Source organism: Leptinotarsa decemlineata, unplaced genomic scaffold (genome assembly GCF_025532065.1).
Source record: "Leptinotarsa decemlineata unplaced genomic scaffold, Ldec_3_MD MMD2_tig00026294_RagTag_RagTag, whole genome shotgun sequence".
Classification (NCBI taxonomy): Eukaryota; Metazoa; Arthropoda; class Insecta; order Coleoptera; family Chrysomelidae; genus Leptinotarsa; species Leptinotarsa decemlineata.
This window is the reverse complement of record NW_027412674.1, coordinates 7,612,679-7,634,095: the sequence shown is the minus strand read 5'-3', so window position 1 is coordinate 7,634,095 and position 21,417 is coordinate 7,612,679. Positions and strand designations below refer to the sequence as shown.

General features: G+C 36.3%; 1 protein-coding gene across 1 annotated transcript; it reads left to right on the top strand.

Moving 5' to 3' along the window:
* The first annotated feature begins 5,763 nt into the window (after nt 1-5,763).
* Nucleotides 5,764-19,788, top strand: LOC141484880 (uncharacterized). Its single transcript, XM_074180499.1, has 2 exons — nt 5,764-6,182; nt 19,295-19,788. The coding sequence occupies exons 1-2, from the start codon at nt 5,939-5,941 to the stop codon at nt 19,357-19,359; spliced, it is 309 nt and encodes a 102-aa protein (XP_074036600.1). The 5' UTR covers nt 5,764-5,938; the 3' UTR covers nt 19,360-19,788.
* Nucleotides 19,789-21,417: the final 1,629 nt, after the last annotated feature.

The window sequence follows — 21,417 nt, the reverse complement described above, 5'->3', positions numbered from 1 at the left end:
ATATCAGGCGTAATGTCACTGCACGCTAGTCGAATTTTCATTTTCAGATCATCCACATTCAAAGGGGGAGTAGTGAAAAAAATATCTTTTAAATAACCCCATAGGAAAAAATCAAGTGGTGATAAATCTGGGGAACGAGCCGGCCACCGAATTGGACCCTTTTATTACCAATCCATCTATTTGGGTACGTTCTATCCAGATATTCAGTAACAACCTGTGAATTGTGAGGAGGAGCACCATCTTGTTGCCACCAAATTCCTTGTCGTTCTGCTATGGGAATATCTTCCATCAACTGGATCAAATCATTTTCTAGAAAATGTAAATATCGCAATCCATTGAGATTTTTATTGAAAAAGTAAGGTCCTATGATGCGACCATTGAACAATCCACACCATACATTAATACCCCAAGTAGTTTGAAAATTACTTTCGCGGACCCAGTGGGGATTTTCTTGAGACCAATAGTGACTGTTATGTCGATTCACAACTCCATTATTGTGGAATCGCGATTCATCGCTCCACAAAATTTGACAGAATATGTTAGGACTTTCATGTAATATTACCTGAATACAAGCAATAAATTCAAGTCGTCGTTCAAAGTCCGTGGGTTTCAAACCTTGTACCAACTGAATTTTGAATGGGTGGTATTTATTTTCTTTCAGAATTCTCTGTACATTAGATTTACTCACACCGACTTCTTCTGCAAGAGTACGGATAGAAACATGTGGATGAATAATAATATAAGCCAACACAGTTCTAACAGATCTCGTATGATGACGATGCTTTATAATAGAAGGAAATGACCCAGTTCGCAATTTTTCTACAACTCTCGAAAAAGTCATTCGTTACGGAATGGGTCTGTCTGGAAAACGTTGACGGCAGTTTTTCTGACATTCTCCAAAAATTAATAACATATCAATGCAATCACTTGGACTAAACGCCAAAGGCATACTGGAGTTTTCGCACAAAGAACACAGTTACTGTTTTGCAAAGAATCACTGAATCGAACTGACAAATAGATACAATTCAACAACATTTGTTACTATGGCATCAACAAGCATAAGCTACTTGATGAAATGAAATGATATCAGAATTTAACGTAGCATCTGAATATGTAATGATATACAGAGCATTCTATTTTAAAAAATAGAATTTTGGTCTGTAGCACCTACACCAAACACCCTGTATATTTGAAAATTATATCAAAATATAGCTCTCATGAACTCCTAAAACTTTTGTATGAAACATTTTTGTGTATCTCCTTCAACAAACCAGATATTGCCTGTCACATAAAATGTGGGACACCCGGTATATATATCTCGAGACTTCAAAAGGACAAATGGCGAGATAATTGGCATAACTATACTATCAAATCTAATAATCCTTATACTCTGATTCACACCATTCGTCCCATGACGATTCCACATATTGAATTATATACAGTAGGTACCAAGGTTTTATGCCGTCACGATAACACGGCTCAAACTCACGGAAGTTTTCCCGCACATATTTATTTAGAATAGGCGCACACAACACTAGGCTATGTACATGTGATGATAACTCTGTAGCGGATTTGAACCATTTATTTTTTGCATGTAAAAACCATGTTCAAGAAACACAAAACCTACTGTCCACACTTACATCCCTCAATATCCAACTCCCGGTTAACATTACAAGCCTTCTAGCAATGGAAAACAAGTTGATCTGTGATGCACTGATTAGGTTTGTGATAAAAAATAAAATAATTATATGACTGACTACCTATATCCAACACTCTGTGGCAAAAGGATAATTCCAATACCAATCCTCCCACACACACACACACACAACTTTAAATGAGACTTTAAATTAAACGCGTGAGCTGTAAACTATACTGTTTGTTGGTAACATTGTGATTCGGCGTCACCTGACACGGCCACTTCACAGCAAATGCGATAACATGAAAATAGTTAACTGACAAGAGATGTCAAAATGTGTTTTTATAAAAATATTAAATGTATCTATTTTATTGTAAAAACAGGACAGTGGCACAAAAAAATTTTGTATGATATTTGTGTTAAGAGTAAGTTTTATTTTGTTCGTGGAATTGCTCAACTCGCTACGCTTGTTTCCGCAAACTTTTTCACTCACAAAATAAAACCTTACTTTTAACACTCATGTCATAAATAGCTATTACAAGTCGTAAAATTCTTCATAGAATGTCGAGAAGATGTGAATGGGCGCCCCAGCACATCAAAAACCGATGGAACGGTGAGAAAATGAAGAAAATTGTTATAGAGAATCGTCAAATCATTATAAAAGAAGTTGCTAAACATGTCGGCATATCGGTTGGCTCATGAAATGCCATTTTTTCAAAAACTTTGGGAATAAAGCGTGTGGCACCGAAGTTCATTCCAAAGTAGAAATTGAATTGAATAAATAAATATTTTTTGAGGAAAATAAAAATTCACAGACAGACAGACAACATTTATTGGCGGCTGAATTGAGCTTCTATTCGATTCGCTTCAGATTACGTCGTAATTTTCTTAATGAGAAAGCAAGGCCGTAGCCAGGGGGGATCAAGGGGAATTGATCCCCCCCTGAAAGTTCTACAAGCAACTGCCATCCAAAAATTATATCAAATACATCGATTGGCTTGTTTGAACATTACAGGAGTCATGAGAATAACACCAACCGCGGCAATGGAATTAATTACTGGTCTGTCCCCTCTGGACCTGTACGTTAAGGAGGTTGCGTTAATGACCATGTTACGATTGCACACGGTTGGTGTAAACTTCGAAGTAGAAATGGGTCAATTGAAGGCTGAGTCTATGACGAGAAGCGCTCACTGCGCAACCTCTGCTGCAGGCAACCAGTGATGCAATTGTACTCAGGTTTGTGTTTGATAAACCCTACAAAATACAAATAGAACAGAAAACAGAGTCAGATGCTACAAATGCAATACGCATATATACAGACGGCTCAAAAACCAAAGAAGGCTCAGGATGTGGGGTGTACTCCAGATCACTTAGCCTAAGAATTAAGTGGGGAATAGGAAAAAATACTAGCGTGGTTCAAACAGAACTGGCTGGTATCTCAATTGCCACAAAAAAAATAACCAGGAAAGGAGTTTCTTGCAAAAAATAACAATCTGTACTGATAGCAGACAAGCCCTATCAGCCTAGAACAGACAACGTGTTCCCTCAGGCCTAGTACTAGAGTGCCACCAAGTTTTAGCCAAAGCCTCGGTAGATGATAACATTATTCTGAGGTGGATTAAAGGGCACGACAGGGGTAAAAGTAATCGCATTGCCGACTCTTTAGCCGAAGAAGCGACTGGACTAAGGATTTCAGGACCCAGTGGCAACTACGGCCTGATGAGTTCGACAATTGCGGAACAAGCCAAACGTTATACCCATGCTCAATCCCTAAAAAGATGGAATTAAATCAAAGGATGTAATCTTGCCAGGATCACCCTGGGCGACCCTGGCAAGCTGACGCCGAAGAAACATCTAACGATGACCAGGAAAAATCTACGCTTAACAGTAGGATTTCTGACTGGCCACTGTCAACCAAGAAAACACATCCATAATAAGGGGCTAGTAGACACACCTCTATGCAGGATGTGTGAACAGGAAGATAAAACTGTCAGTGTCCGGAGCTATCGTCAATGAGAGAGTGTGTGTTTGGCGAGTCTTGGCCTACATCTGCCAATATAAAGGAGATGTCTCCTAGTGACCTGTCCACCTTCCTGGAAAGGACAGGATCGACGATGACCTAGGAGGACAACTCCTTGGGAGAATGTACAATGGGTCACATGTGGACTAAGTGCTGTGGGCCTATACTCACCCTCTCCACTCTACAGATACAGATACTATTGGAATTATAAAATCCTTTAGAAATGTTATCAAGTCCTTGACAACACAAACCAAGTGCTTGAAAGAGAATACTGAAAAAACTTCCAGAACATAATGGAAAACCTTACGGCAATGTGAGTACAAACTTTCAAAGATCTTGGCTGTTTCCACATGTACCCCTGAAAGGACTTTCTCTTCTCTGAAACGCCTCAAAACTTGTTTAAGATACTACACAAGCCAGGAACGACTAAACGGTTTGGCGTTAATGTCAATCCACCGTAGAATTGACATCGACAACGAGGAGGTAATTGATTTGTTTACTGTAAAGAAAGCTAGAAAACTAAATTTGATTTTCTAAAAAGATGTTAATAGTTCTGTAATGGCTTTCTAATAAATATATATGATCATGTAACACAATTTTCTTTCTTTCGTTATTTTTATATTTAATGTTTTTCTACTGTTCCACCAAACCAAATCCCCCCCCGAAATTGTTTTCTGGCTACGGCCTTGTGTGAAAGTGATCAGGAAATGAATAGTTTCTATATTTCCACAAAAATAAAGATCTTTTCAATTCTTCATTTAAAATAATAGTATACTCTGCTATTTTATTTTAATGCATACAAAAATTAGGAGAATGGTGAGTGCTTACGCCACTGTCGTATCCCATCCAAAAAACTCATCTAAAAAGTGATTTTATGTAATGATGGCAATTTCGTCATTATTTTACAGCTTACATTTATTTTTATAGCACCTTTCATTATTTTGGCACCACCACCGATTTAATTTTCAGTTTTTAATAACTGTTGTGGCCAATTTTGTGAAGTTCCTCGATAATGATTGGAAAAACTTATTTGTACAGTTAGTAATACGTGGTGTACAAAAGTCCCGTTCACTCTGTTCACCTGAACCTGAATGCAGTTTTATTTATTTTCAGTAGGTATCTTGACTGATCACAAATATGCATATTATAGCTTTTATAGGTTTGCAATAGATACGTTTATAGAAAAAAAACTTTTTTGAAATAAAATTAAATATTTTCACCTACACCTACAATGTATGAGATGGATTCAATTGTTATTCCCTCATATGAAATTTGCGTTTTCACAACTTTATTACTAACAATTCTTTGTAAAATTTGAAATAAAACTTGATAATACAACGATAAGATTTTACCCCCTCCTCTCCTCAGGTATAAACTGAAAAATATCGATCCTACGAAAAAATTAATGAAAACGTTAAACAACGTTAATTATCACAATTTTTCTCATAAAATTGAAAATAAAAAAACACCCTCTTTTCGGGTACAAATCGATCCTGGGAAAAATGATGTAGATCAAAATTGTAGAAAATTCAATTTTGAGCAACTTTTGTGATGACTATTTTTTGTATAAAATTGGAAATAAACGAGTCTGGTACTTCGGGAACTCAAATTTGAACCGCCAGTACCCTCTAAAAAAGAATTCTGAACATTGTCAGTTAGAATGTTTGCGTTGTTGACCATTTTTTTGAACTAATTCGACTGAGCCTAGCATTGATATCTTGAAATTTCTTATGGTTTTTTCAAATTTCACTTTTTCATCCCAAACCTTAATGGAAGCTCGATTTGACACATACTGTACATATCGAAAACTTGCCGTTGAAACCGTTCCTCATACTTGATTATTCTGCTCAAGCGAAGAAACGAACTGGAATTTTGTTTATGAGCATAATTCAATTCATAATCATCTTGATTCATTCAAAAATCAACTCGTATCCATACGAATCATTTGTTGATTTGGTTTCATGAATATATTTCAGTCATCAAGTTGGTTTGTCCAGCAGATGGACCTCTGAAGGTAACTTTGAATCCAACAACTGTCTCATGGGCAAGGACGTTGGAAAAAAGTAAAAATATTACAATGCAACCTCCAAGACAAAAAGGCGGCAACACTATGTCGCCACCTTGATGTATTGGAGGAGGCAATAGCTTTGATCCAGGAGCCCTGGATAATAAAGACCAAAATTACTGGTTTCAGTAGCCTAACTGGTCAAATTTTCAGCTTACCAAGCAACCAGTAACCTAGGACGATTGTCTACGTTCCTAGAAAATACAGTGCGTTTCCGATGGCACAATTCAGCACCTCAGATCTCACTGTGGTTAAAGTTGAATGTCCAGTTGGGAAAGGCAAATATATGGCGTTGATAATCGCATCGGTGTACCTCCCTTCAGATGCAGCCACCCTACCACCGACCAGAGAAATGGAGGTACTTGTGGATCACGGCCTTAACCAGAGAGTGGAGCTCATATTGGGTTGCGACTCAAACTCTCACCACGTGAGCTGGGGCAGCAAGGATATCAACGCCCGAGGTAAGTCACTATATGAATATATAATACAGAAAGATCTAACAATATTGAACAGAGGCACGGAGCCAACATTTATTAATACCCGTAGCCAAACATTAATAGATATCACGCTCACGACAGCCAAAATATCAAACAAAATCCAAGACTGGCAAGTCTCGGACCATATTTCTATGTCAGACCACCGCTGGCTGACCTATACGGTAAGCCAGGATCTCAGAACCACTGTAAAATACCGTGACTCGAAGAGGACGGATGTAGTTCTCTACAATTGACTCTTAAGAGGAAAGCTCTGTGGAAAACAGAGGTCCTGACTCCTGGCAACAATGAAGAACTGGAAAGGTACACAGTATCTATCCACAACAAAATAGACATCGCCTATAAGGAATCCTGTCCGATGAGGATGGTTCAAACGCATGGCACAACCAACACATGGTGGTGCCCTGAATTGGAAACACCTCAGGAAGACAGCGAGAACGACCTTCAACAAGACAAAACGTACAAGACTTGATGAGGACTGGGTTATATATCAAGCCAACCTCAGAGAGTTCAAAAAAGTCTGCAGACGAAAGCAAAGAGAAGCCTGGAGAGCCTATTGTGAGACAGTCGAAGACTTCCCATTAGCTTCTAGGCTACAGAAGGCACTCTCAAATGACCACCATAAGAGTATCGGCATCCTGACGAGGGAAAATGGCGACAAAGCCGCCACCCTCCAGGAGAGTGCTGAGATTCTTATGGAAACTCACTTTCCAGGTTCTGTCTTTCCTGGAACGGCGAACTGGACGGATGTACCAATAACACCCTCACGATATGACTGGCAATATGCTAGTACAGTAATTGATGACGGATGATGAACAGGACCTGACGGTATAAGACCAGCCCTACTTCAGTGGGGACTGGACACTCTTATGTCGCACCTGGTTGGAATATTCAGAGCCTCTCTAGCTCTGAGGTATATTCCCAGTAAATGTAGAGAAGTAAGAGTAGTATTTATACCCAAACCAAGTAGGATGGACTACACCCTACCAAAAGCATTCCGACCAATTAGTCTCACATTGTTTTTCTTAGAAACCATGGAGAGGCTATGTGAGCGGTACATAAGAGATGAAGTACTTGTTCACAACCCACCTCATCCAAATCAGCATGCATATACTCCGGGAAGGTCTACTGATTTGGCCCTTCACCATGTGGTTGGCAGAATCGAGAGATCAATGGACAACAAAGAATCCACCCTGGGTATATTCATAGATATCGAGGGAGCGTTTGATAAAACAACTTGTCCAACAATTACCCAGCAACTGCACTCCAGAAATGTACCCCTGGTAGTAGGAGAATGGATACTCCAGATGCTCTCTAGTAGAGCTATAAGTATTAATGTAGAAGACATCACAGTGAAAGCACTGGTCATGAGGGGATGTCCACAGGGAGGGGTCTTGTCATCCCTTTTCTGGAACATAGTTCTGGATACCCTAATTAATCACCTTAACAAAAATGGATACTACACAATTGCATACGCAGATGACATAGTTATCTTGCAGACCGGCAAATTTGTTAACACACTGTGCGACAGAGCGCAGGGTGGGCTCAAATTAATAGAAACATGGTGTAAGGAACACTCACTGTCGATCAATCCCAAGAAGACTGAGATGGTCCTTTTCACTAGGAAAAGAAGTTTAACGGGCCTAAAACCTCCAGAAATCTTCAAAAGCAAACTAAACTTCTTTGAAGAGGTGAAATACCTTGGTACTATCCTCGACAAGAAGCTAACATGGAACTCTCATCTACAGAGTAGAGCAAAAAGAGCATACGTGGCTTATGAGCAATGTCGGAGGACAGTGAGACGCGCATGGGGTCTTTCACCCCGTGTGGTTGCCTGGATCTACACTGCAATAATAAGACCTATGTTAACGTATGGAGCCATTGCATGGGGACCGAAAGTTCTACAAGCAACGGCCATCCAAAAATTATATCAAATACAGCGACTGGCTTGTTCAAACATCACAGGAGCCATGAGAACAACACCAACCGCGGCAAAGGAATTAATCACGGGTCTGACCCCTCTGGATCTGTACTTTAAGGAGGTTGCGTTAATGGTCATGGTACGATTGCGCACGGCTGGTGTAAACTTCGAAGTAGGAATGGGTCAATTGAGGCTGGGCCTATGGCGGGAAGCGCTTACTGCGCAACCTCTGCTGCAGGCAACAAGTGATGTAATTGAACCCAGGTTTGTGTTTACCCTACAAATACAAATCAAGCAGAACATAGAGTCAGATGCTACAAATGCAATACGGATTTATACAGACGGCTCAAGACCAAAGAAGGCTCAGGATGTGGAGTGTACTCCAGATCACTAAGCCTAAGAATTAAGTGGGGAATGGGAAGAAATACCAGCGTGGTCCAAACAGAACTGGCTGGTATCTCAATCGCCACAAAAGAAATAACCAAGAAAGGAATTTCTGGCAAAAACATAACAATCTTGGTAACAATCTTGGTGGCACTAGAGTGCCACCAAGATTTAGCCAAAGCCTCGCTAGATAATAACATCATCCTGAGGTGGGTTGAAGAGCACGACAGGAGTAAAGGTAATCGCATTGCCGACTCTTTAGCCAAGGAAGCGGCTGGACTAAGAATTTTAGGACCCAGTGGCACCCACGGCCTGATGACTTCGACAATTGCGGAACTAGTCAAATGATACACCCGTGCTCAATCCTTAAAGAGATGGGATGGAATCAAAGGATGTAATCTTGCCAGGATCACCTTGGGCGACCCTGGGAAGCTGGCGCCGAAGAAATATCTGGCGATGACCAGGAAAAATCTACGCCTTACAGTAGGCGTAGTCACTGTAGTAGGCCACTGTCAGCTAAAGAAACACCTACATAATATGGGGCTAGTGGACACACCTCTATGCAGGATGTGTGAACAGAAAGATGAGAGTGTCAGGCATGTCCTGTGCGAGTGCCCGGAGTTATCGTCAATAAGAGAGTGTGTGTGTCTTGGCCTACACCTGCCGATATAAAGAAGATGTCTCCCAGCGACCTGTCCACCTTCCTGGAAAGGACAGGATGGACGATTACCTAGGAGGACAACTCCTCGGGAGGATGTACAATGGGTCACATGCAGCCTAAGTGCGTGGGCTTACACTCACCCTCCCTACTCTACAGATACAGAAGATGGTTTGTGAGTATTTCGTTGGTTATGGAAGTTTCAAATATTCATATTATGGAGCAAAAGTTGATAACAATGTATATGACATTATTTCGAGCACACATGAAGAAACAAACACGGTTCTGGTGGATATATGGTCTGAAGCTTATGGTTCAGGAGCTACAAATCATTCGAGTTGAAAACGAGCCACCCTGAATAACTTTTGGAACAACGATTTTCAGAAAAAAAACCTCAACAATAGTATGCAGGGGGACACATTTTAACATATTCACGTTTGATCTAACTTTCCCTATCGCATCCCTAAAGCATGTCATCATTTTTTTTTAATGGATCAATTGTTTTGCATTATCACATGTTCAATGATGAACAAATTTCAATAAAATAGAATACATTATGATCTGAAGCTCATAGTTTAGAAGCTAAAAATTATTTGAGTTGAAAACGAGCCACCCTGAATGAACTTCTGTACAATCTGTTACCTTGGTTTCATAGGTGTTTTTGTGAAGTATTCTTCACAAGAGTCTTATTTTACCGAGTTAAGTTTGAATTCGATATTCTCTTCATTTTGTATTCATCGCATTCTACAATAATGATTACCTACCAGGTGAAGTTACAATTAGCGTTTCTGTTTGTGTGAATTCTTGAGAAGCAGTGGTTTATACGCTTCGAGAATGGATTGAAATAGTGAGTTTGTACTACCAAAATGGAAATAGTGCTAGAGCTGCTGCCCGTATATAATCATCCCGGAATAAATGTATACACGACACAGATACGTTTCGGAATTATTGAATTTGTTGGAGAATCGAATGGGCAATCAATAGGGCAATTGAGGAGGATATAAATTTATTCGAAAACGAAATAGTTTTCCAGCAAGATGGTGCACCTTCTCATTATGCAGCTCTAGTGCCACAATTTTTGGATAATCATTTTCCTGGTCGCTGGATTGACAGAAGAGGTCCTACAGATGTCCACCAAGTTCTCCGGATCTAACTCCTGTAGATAGAAAGAATCAACAACATTAGAAGTTTTGAGAGAGAATATCATGAGGCATTGCAGAGAAATAATTCCCGAGATTCTCAACCATGTGAGGGCGGCAATGAGAGCTCGTTTGTACCATTGTATGGAAGTTGGTGGAAACGTTTTTGAATATTTACTACAGAAATTTTTCTTCTTCCCATTGTCCAGTCATCAGATTTTGATTCAAGAATTAATTAAAAATCCCTTTTTCTGATTTATTGCTTCCATATTTGTCTCTGGAACGAATATTTCAAAATGCGGGCCTCATGTATTATTGTTGACCTGTTTTTATATTTCCTGCAAATCATTGTTTCAAATGTTATTCAGGGTGGCTCGTTCTCAACTCAAATAATTTGTAGCTCCCGAACCATAAGCTTCAGACCATATGTTTTATACTTTGTTGAAATCTGCTCATCATGGAGCATCTGATAATGCGAAACAATATAGGGTGATCCATTTGAAAAAATTTGATAACATACTTTGGGGGTGCTTTAGGAGAAGTAACATCAAATGTGAATATGTCAAAATGTGGCCCCCTGTATACTATTGTTAAGGTGTATTTTTTATTTTTCCTGAAAATCATTGTACCAAAAGTTATTCAGGGCGGCTCGCTTTCAAAGGAATGCACTGTATATATTTTAAACTCTTAATTCGATTTTCTCAAAATACTAAGTAAACATTTCAGAATACGGCCGTTTTGATAAACGATATTGATATGGATGCTCAATATCGTATTCTTTTTGAAGTAAGTCAATTAAGATTGTGATTCAGTATTGAATTTCTAATTACTACCCAATAAATGCTTCTGTGGGTAGGAACACCAAAGGATCATGGCATACAATTGAAGAAACAAATAATGACGATTCTGGTACCCTAGCAATAGGTGTGAATGGATTGAAAACACCATAAATGATTTGGATATTGTTCGAATTGTTATGCCCAGTCACGTAAAGTCCATAAACAGTGCGATAAATTGGCTTATTTTGCCGATCTTTAAGGGTACATAAGCATAAATAAACATTCCGACGACTAACCTTTTCAGTCGTTGATGACTGTTCACTATGATTTAAAATTATGAATCACTTCTAAAGGCGCCAGTTATGCAATACTCTCCAATATAAGTGTCGGATTTTTATGATGGAAGGATTATCCACTGGTTAGGGTTACAATAAGGTTGTTACAGATGTTTCTCAATAGGTTTGGTGAGAACCATAAATTAGAATATCGAGTTTGCATCTTTTACATATTGAGAATGAGAATCAGAATTCATAAAAATATTGGAAAAATATTCGTTATCCAATTTACATATACGTATTCATCTGAAATTTGGATGACGATTTTCACCATTTGCAATACAACCGAAGTATATTTATTAAAAATATCTTGTTCAAATTGAAAGGGGTATATTTTTAGGATGTATCTATTTTTGAGAAAGGAAGATTTTGGCTTCATACTTCATACATTATCATACAAAAAAGTGAGAATTTTCCAAAGAAATTAATTTCAAAATGAACACTGTACAAAAATCTGTAGATCAAGCAAATAAGTATATTCTAGACAGAAACTGGAAAAGCCCTCTCCAAACAACTACTTTCGAATAAACATTGAATTGCACGAAAGAAAAATACTTTCGAAAAAACTACTTCTATGTGAACATTGAATTATACAAAAAACATTTTTTTCTATTCGGTTTGTAGTCCAAACAATATGGAATGGAATCTGATATCATTGACAGGATTGCTACAAAATATAGTATATGAAAGAGGTAAAATTTCACTCACATGAAACACTGTTATCCTCAATGGCGGACATCGATGTTTCGGAATAAGAGTTCATTTTAAAATCGATTGCGGTCTATTTATCTTTGGCTTCTTACCCTATCACTAATAGACGTTATGAAGATAAATTCAGTTTTATATTAATTTAGAAATTTAAAGAGATGAGATTGATGGTAGGCGGTGTAGCAATTGAAAGATAAGCTAGGTCGTTCAAATGACTACGAGGTCTGTTCTAAATATAAGGTGAATGTTCAAATTTCGCGGACTACGAACATTCCATTGTCGATTTTTTAAAAATTTTTAATTGGTACACTCGTCCCGAATATATGTACACAGTTTCAACTGTTTAACATGTTTAGTTTGTTGGTGAGAGGCATAACATTTATAAGTGTTTTGCTTGTTCCGCGATTTTCTGCTATCGCAAAAAATGGGTCAAAGAATTTGCAATGAACTTCGTGTAAAAATGAAATTAAGTGCTGAAACATTTGAAATGTTGACAGTGGCATACGGTGATTGTACCTTGAGTCACAAAGATTTTCACATGTGGTACGAGGGTTGCCTTTTATGTTTCGGGATTTGGCAACCCTTGTGTTGCAATCTGGCAACTGACAGCTCTATCGTACAGTTGGCCACTTTTGAGCTTATACGAACTCAGAACGTTTTCACATACGCGCGCTATGTGTGTTGTTTACAGTTACTTAAAAGATTCATCTCGTGACATGACATCGTGGATGTCATAAACGTCGGGCGTACGAGCACGAAAGTAAACAGAAGTCGACAGTATGGGTGTTTCAAGATGAGCCAAATCCAACAAAAGTTGTTCTAAGTGGTACACAACCATTTGTTTACCAGTTGTCTTCCAAGAAATCAGGAAAACCAACCGCCGAAGACGGATCACTCTTCACCACGACAATGCGACCTCTCAACTGCATTTTTGAGCACCCAAAACATCTATTTGATGAGTCATCCTCCGTATAGTCCTGACTTGGCATCGAATGACTTCTTTTTATTCCCGCACGTAAAAAACAAACTGATAGATAGATAGATAGATACTTTATTCATGTTGTTACACAAAAGTGTTTATACATACGTCACATAAAACAGTTACAACAGAAAGTAAAAATGTGAAAATTACAGCGAATAATTAAGTTATTTAAAATCCATTACAATCAACACTATTTGTCAGACAATAAAAACATATTCAAACACAAATATGTATAGCTTTGTATACTTCATAAATACATAAATTCAGTTACTTGATTACAAATAGGGTATCGGATATGAAAAGTAATTGAAATACTCTTCAAAGGAGTAGAAACATTCCTCGATCAGAATACTCTTTACTTTCTTTTTGAAGTTGCTCAAACTCAACGTTTCGTTTTTCAGATTCTTAGGAAGAGCGTTAAAAAATTTTATCGATAGATACAGAGATGATTGTTTGATCTTAGTTGTTCTAGGCTTTGGCAGTCTTATATCACTTTTTCCTCTTGTGAAATATTCATGTACCTGCTCATATTTGACCGTATCACCACGAATATTTTTATTTTTTATATAAATCAAGCATTCATATATGAAACAAGAGGGAAGTGTAAGTATCTTAAATTTTTTAAATAGTGGTTTGCAATGATCATTATAATCAACCCCTACCATAATTCTTTTCTGCAAGACAAAAATTTTGGCTGTATGACTTGATGCACCCCAAACAACTATAGCATACGTCATTGCTGCGTGAAATATTGAAAAGTAAGATACCCTGATGAATTCTTCAGTTAGCTTGCCCTTCAATTGTCTAATAATAAAAGTTGCCGTCGATAACCGTTTGGATAAATGGCTAATGTGTGACAAAAAATTTAAACTGACGTCTAGATGCACTTTTAATAACTTAATATCATTATTAGCTATCGTATTGTTCAGTGTGATAGAGATTCTTTGTGTTTTGTCCAGATTTAATGTCAGATAGTTGCTTTTGTTCCATATTTTCAGTAATTCTTCAGATTCCATTATATTTTGTTCGACAATACATTTGTCCTTGTTACAATGTATGATGGAGACATCGTCAGCATAACTAGTTACATGTATATTAGTTGGTTTGGACAAATTGAACATCATATCATTAACATAGATTATGAAAAGTAGAGGACCTAAAACAGAGCCCTGCGGAACTCCATGTTTCATTACAACAAAATTCGAGATATTGTCTTGCCACTTGACTCTTGATTTCCTATCCATAAGATAGGATTTGAATAATTCCAGTTCGTTTCCCCGCACTCCATAGTACTCCATTTTATTTATCAAAATTTTATGATTTACAGTATCAAATGCGCAGGAAAGGTCATAGAGATTTGCCATACAACATTGTTGATTCTCGAATGAGTCTAATATTTTTTCATAGGCTTCGCACAAAGCAGTAATTGTCGATCTGTTTGACCTATAATGTTGGAATTTTGTTAGCAAGCTATTTGTTTCAAAATAATTTGTAAGTCTGTTTTTTAAAATAATTTCAAAAATTTTTGCTAATATTGAAATGATTGAGACTGGTCTATAGCTGCTTGTGTCCTCAAAGTTTCCCTTTTCATGTATAGGTGTTATTTGAGAAAGTTTGAAAATTTCTGGAAATAAACCCTGTTCTATACAGGAATTCATCAGGTTTGTCAGTGGCTCGATCAGAAAATCCCTTATCAGATTTAATAATATGCTGTTCAAATTAAACACATCCATTGCTGGTGATTTTTTGAGGTTACTAATAATATCTCTAGTTTCACTGACAGTAACAGGAAATAGGAAAAAAGATTTTTGTGTGGATGGGGCAAACTTCAAGAAATTTTGAAAATCTTGATCATTTACACCAACGAAATCTGTTAAGAGTTCTTCAATAATATTAACAAAATATTCTGAAAATTCATCAGAAGTCACGTCCGATTTGTAGTTGCTAGTCCTTTCAGTCGCTCTGTTGGCATTTATTATATTCCAGGCAGCCTTCTATTTATTTTTAGATTGATTGATATACTCCGAATTACTTTCAAGTTTAGACTGTTTTATTTTATTTTTATATATGCATTTCAGTTTTCTGTATGCTTCCAAATCTTCTTTATTTTGAGTCGAGTTAGCAATGACTTGTGTTGCCGCTAAAGAGTTTTGTAATTGAACCAGTTCTGAATCAAATTTAAAATTTATTTTTTTAAATTTTTGTTTCTTTACTGTTTTCTCCTTGAAGCATGATTCATAGCAATATGATAGAAAATGTGTAAGATATAATTAGCTTTTGAGTTCGCCCAAGTCAAATTGTAATACTCTTCGTTATTAAAGTAGTTAACACTATTTACAAACTCCTGTTTATTGTTTTCTGTCATAGGTCTGCATATAATGTATTCATCTTTTATTTTTCCTATATCAAAATTAAAAAATATACCTCGATGATCAGATAAATGTAGTTCTACAACTTGTACATTGTATGTTTCCTTAATATTGGTAAAAATATTATCTATTTTTGAACTGCTCTTCGGAGTAACTCTGGTATCTTCATTTACTTTCTCTGTTAGGTTATGGGACGACATAGTATTTCTACAATTGTTTGAGTCACAATCATTTATATTAAAGTCGATATTGTAATCCCCCACAACAATTATTTGATTATTTATATTATTATTTATTTCCCAATACTTCATCTATCGCGTTCAAATATGCATTCACCCCAAGACCTAAACTAGATCTATATGTATAAATCACTACCGTCTTCTCTGTAACTAATTCGATACCCGCAAATTCAGCAGTTTGTTTCAAACAATATTTAGACATATCTAAAGGTTTTATTTTCAAGTTGGAGTTTTTTCTCCCTAATATACATACTCCACCATGCCCAACTGTTTCTCTACAATAATAAGACAATAATTCATAATTTGGAATATTAACATTTTTTAGAGAGGTAAACGTTTTTCGACACCTGAAGAAAAGGTTGCTGGATTCAGAATGCATGTTTTGGAGAGTGGCAAAAGTGCTTCGACAATTGGTTCAAACGCATGCAAAAGTGTATAGATCCTCACGGGGAATATTCTGAAAAACAATAAAGTGATTTTCGATTATTAACATTTGTTTTTGTTCTCTAATGCCGAAATATGAAAGGCAACCCTCTATAATATTTTCACAAAAAATCGAGAAGATGTGAATGGCGATGCTCGCCCTGGATGCCCCAGCACTCCAACAACCGATGAAAATGTTGGAAAAGTGAAGAAAATTGTTGCGGAAAATCTTCAAATCACTATTAGAGTGATGTCGGCATATCGGCTCATGTCATGCAATTTTTCGGAAATTTTGGGCATGGAGCGAGTGGCAGCGAAATTCGTTCCAAAATTGCTGAACTTTGATAAGAAAAAACGTCGCATGGACATTGCTCAAGAATTGTTCAATGACGTCACCGGCGATCTAGATTTGCTCAAAACGGTCACAATTGGTGACGAAACATGGGTTTATGATTGTGACATCGAAATCAAAGTCCAATGGTCCTAATTGAAGAGCTCAGGACAACCAAGACCAAAAAAACACGCCAATTCAATCGAATGTCATTGCTTATTCGTGATTGTTTGGCTGAAAACAACACCATAATCATGCCCCAGCCATCGTATTCACCACATTTGCCTTCCTGCGACCCGATGAGAGAGCTCAAGGACATAGCAAAAAGTGCATATCAGAACTGCTTCGAGGATTGGGAAAAACACTGGCACAACTGTATTATATCCGAGGGGGCTACTTTGAAGGGAACGGAATATAAATTGATGAATAAATGAAATTTCTTTGATAAAAATGAGAATTCGCCTTATTTTTTCAACAGACCTCATACATAAAAAAGTAACAAATATTTTACAATACTTACAATGGAATATTATTCTTTTCGTCAAAATTAGATTAAGGAAAATGGAGTTATAATCCATACAGAAAATTGTTTTTTTGTATGTAGAAGATGTGACACAAGAACCAGAAGATGGTTATATTTTCCCCAATTTGCGTTATATTTTCCCCAATTTGCAGAATGTTTCCTTAATTTAATACTTATGTGAGCATGAAAAATTGCTAAATATATTGGAGTCTACCTAGTTGTTTTATGATTTTTTTTAAAGGAAAATTCGACGGTTTGAAATAAGATACCAGGTGGCTTAAGAGCTGTGTAGGTGTGATCTTCCGTGAATTGATGAAAATCTATAATTTTTTCAACCATCTAGTGAACAACAAGAACCAACTGCAAGGATATTCTTCGTGTGGAAATTTGCAAGAAAGTTTATTGGCCATACTTCCAAATCCGCCAAGGAAGAGATAATAATAATGCTAGTATGCCTTCCTGAATGTATCGGGCTTCGGGGGACCATGGCAAACTTAGATTTTTAAGAAAGATAATAATAATGATAATACTGAGAATATGGCATAGTCCGCGACTGACTGACTATTTAATAATAAGAATCCATAATTCTCACTTAAATTGTATCTGAACTTCATAATTGTGACCATGAGCTGATAAACAGGAGAAATAGACATGTTCATTTCACTGGAGAGAAGACCTCCACTGAAATGTTCTTCCAGATCATCTGGAGAATTTCCTTATTATGGAATTCTCAGGATGGGAAATGGTAAAGGTAGCCGATTCCAGTTTTTTTTTTTATTTCACTATGAAAATTGCATTTCAAATTACAATCCGACATTTGAATTGAAGGGGTTATATTTTTAGGAGTGATTAATTTTTGGGAAAGAAAGTTTTTGGCTTTCTACTACTCCATCTTGATACAAAAAACAAGGACGAGGAAATCTTCCAAGGAAAGGAAGGAAGTAATCAATGTTAGAATAAATAACTATACACATGGATGTGTAACTTTCAGACACAAACTGGAAGAAAGTCCTCCTGAAACAGCTACTTTCATATAAACATTGAATTACACGAAAGAAAAAAATTACTTCGAAACAAATACTTCTATATGAACACTGAATTATACAGAAGATACTTTTCTCTACTCAGTTTGTATTTCAAACAATCGTTGTGGAATAAAAATCAGATATCATTCACATGAGTTCTACTTTAAATGAACGGTAATAAATTGCACTTACAAGGAACACTGTCACCCTCACTGGTGTACACCGATGTTTCGCCACTGGCCACAAGGCTCTTCAGTAATAAATGTTATCCAATTTCGAAAGAATTTATTCCTTCGTGTAACTCAATGTTAATATGAAAGTAGATGTTTCAGGAGGACTTTCTTTCAGTTTGTGTCTGAAAGTTACTTCTTTGCATGATCTACACATTCATGTATAGAGTTATTTATTTAAAAATTGATTACTCCCTTCCTTTCCTTGGAAGATTCCCTTTTCCTTATTTTTTGTATCAAGATGGAGTAGTAGAAAGCCAAAAACTTTCTTTCCCAATTCGACATTGTTTTATCCAACCCCAAACCGTTAGTTTAATACGTCGACACCTCATCTTCAAGAGGAAGATCAAAGAAATGTCATTTGAAAAATAGACACAATTTTATAACTATACCTATAACGAAGTAAATTGAAGGAATCTAATGATTGAAAAAATTAGAATTTACAAAAATTTTTATTGTGAATGGATACTCATAACGTAATAACTACAATAGCAACAATTCTTAAATATTGACAAATATAATAGTTATATACATACATAACACAACAGTTCTTACCACGAGCAAATAAAATGTTCATTACAATAACCCCAATATTGAGAACTTACAAAAAGTGTTCTACTAGAGAATCTAAATACTCAATTATTTTTTGAAAAAGGGGAAGTTATAAAATGGGAAGTTGACATTAAACTTATCTTCAACAAAGGCTTCGGCGGCTTTCTATGAGCATCGTATGGAATAGCAGGGGAACTCAAAATTTGGGCATAATGCTCATGCACTTCCTGTGACATATTTAAACTTGTATCAATTTCTACTCTTTTCTTCGCTGGAGTAGTTTCAGACTCTGGAAATGGAATGGTACTCCCAGAATAAATACTTGGCCGTGTCAAACCTTTTGCTGATGAACTTGCAAAGTCTGACTGAAAAGATAACGCTGTTTCCTTATTTTTATCCTCACCAACATCAACAACCCATACGCCTGAACTACTTTCAAAAATAGTTTCCATATTCTCAAGACCTTTCGTTTCTTTTTCAGATTTCTTCAACGGTCTACACGTCTTCAACTCAGCTTCCACTATTTTGAGAACTTCAGGATCCTGACTGGACGCTTCCTGGAGAACTTTTGAAACTAGAACGGCAGTCGAATCCATGCTCATTAAATATTTGCGATGTAGTCACTACAATGATACTATTTCAATGCACTAGTAATAATGTCGTAACCTATAATGACTGAAATCAACGTATTCAAAGCTTTATATATATTTCACAATTTGAAGTACCTGTCCATGAAGTACCTGAATAAAAAGTACCTGTCTATCAAGTACCTAGGTTTTACCTGTGTTTTTCCAATTATTGATGAAAATTTAGGTATCTTGATTTCTCGATTATAGGTCAATACTGTTGGAATTGTTCATTATATTATTTTGATGTCAATATTTTCTCTTCCTATATGAATAATTTTGTTTTCTGATTTGTTTTGTATCTATTGTATCCAGTTGAGTTCAGTTGTTCCTATTAATAAAAAGGCTTCACGAGAAAAGTCAAAATCTATTTTTGAAATGATAAAATAATAAGAATCCATCCCATTTACAACATTTGGCGACCGTGACAGGACATAAAAGATGGATAGTTTGAAGAAAAATAAGCAGCAGTTGAGGAGACTTTTCAAAAATTTGTCGAAGCACTTGATGGAGCTTTGAACAAGAAATATTCAACTAAAGAGAATTTACTATTTCTACTGAGACAATTGGAGGATAGGAGTAGCAGATTATTAGAGGCACATGAAGGAGTTGAAGAGAAATTGTCATTAGAAGTCAGTGATGATATTGACTGGAGATTACGTTGATGAATAAAACCAAGTTTTCTTTCTTATACCCAAGACTTTTCAGCTAAGTTTGTCCTTTACAAGAGGGAAGACTTACATAAATGATGAACTTATCGAAATAACTTAATAGATAGTTTGGGTTTTTACAAGGTTAAAATAATAATAATAATGAATGGGCTTTATTCATTGACATACAAAGTAGATACAAAAATCAATGAAAGGGCGAAGTTCAGCCGGGGCTCTTTTACAACTTTACCTAGGGAATAGCATGTCCTAGGTATATAGAAATATAAAAATAATTACCTAGTATACATTATTAAGTGAGTAGTTCATGAACTTTTGTGAAACTAAGAGAAAAACAAAGGTTATGAATTCCAAAGTAAATATTAAGAATCTATTCAGCTTAAATAAGGTAAAAAAAATAAACCATATTATGAGCAAGGCATAACATGAATATATTATCTATCCAGAAGACTTCATATAGGTTTTCAACTTTTTCTTGAAATTTTATATGGAGTAGTGTCTAAATTCACTGGGCAGAGTGTTATATTGTTTGATAGAGTTGTAAATAAAACTACGAAAAAAGCAGGCTGTCGTGTGTGACTGTTTCGTGTCCTCGAATTATTCTGAGATTTGAAAGTTTTATATCTTTCATAAATATAATTTGGCTCTTTTTAAATGAGGAATTTATTGTACTGACGAGTAGGTGGAACTGCCAGGTTTTAGCAATCGGTAAGTAATACTCTTATTTTATTCAATTTTGCATAATACAAAGAAATGTCTCACAATAAAATGAAGTGAATGAAGCCGATGAGTGATAAGTGCTATTGCACTTGTTTCGCCATACAATACCTAAAAATACGGATAACTATAACATACAATAGAAAAAACAAAAAACAATAGAAAAAAATTTATAAATAAATACATAGTATATAAAATAATAATCAGAGTAATTATAAAGTTCCTCCCTATTTATGTAAGTAATAATAATTGTGATACAAAAGTGTTATCTTACGAAACATATGGATGAAGCTAATCAGCGGTAATGTTGTTGCACTTGTTTAGAAGTAAAATGTGATAATGTTTGAAAGGAATGCGAATGATGGAATAGTTTCGCAGAAGAATAAACAATGTTAAAGTAAAAACATAGTTCATAAAGTAGTATTAGTGGGGATGACAATAAAGCTCTCATTCGTGTGAGCAGTATACAACAACATACTAGGGTAACCAACCTGACTCCTCGAACTTGGGGGAAATATGAATTTCACTAGTTCGGACTTCCATTGTCTACTATATAAAATGATTTGAAATCCCTGGAATAACTAAAAAGGAAG

Coding starts and splice junctions, on each gene's coding strand:
- LOC141484880 (XM_074180499.1), top strand. CDS start 5,939: ATGGCACAATTCAGCACCTCAGATCTCACTGTGGTTAAAGTTGAATGT. Junction 6,183..19,294: donor CAAGGATATCAACGCCCGAG/GTAAGTCACTAT, acceptor TTTCTTTTTCAG/ATTTCTTCAACGGTCTACAC.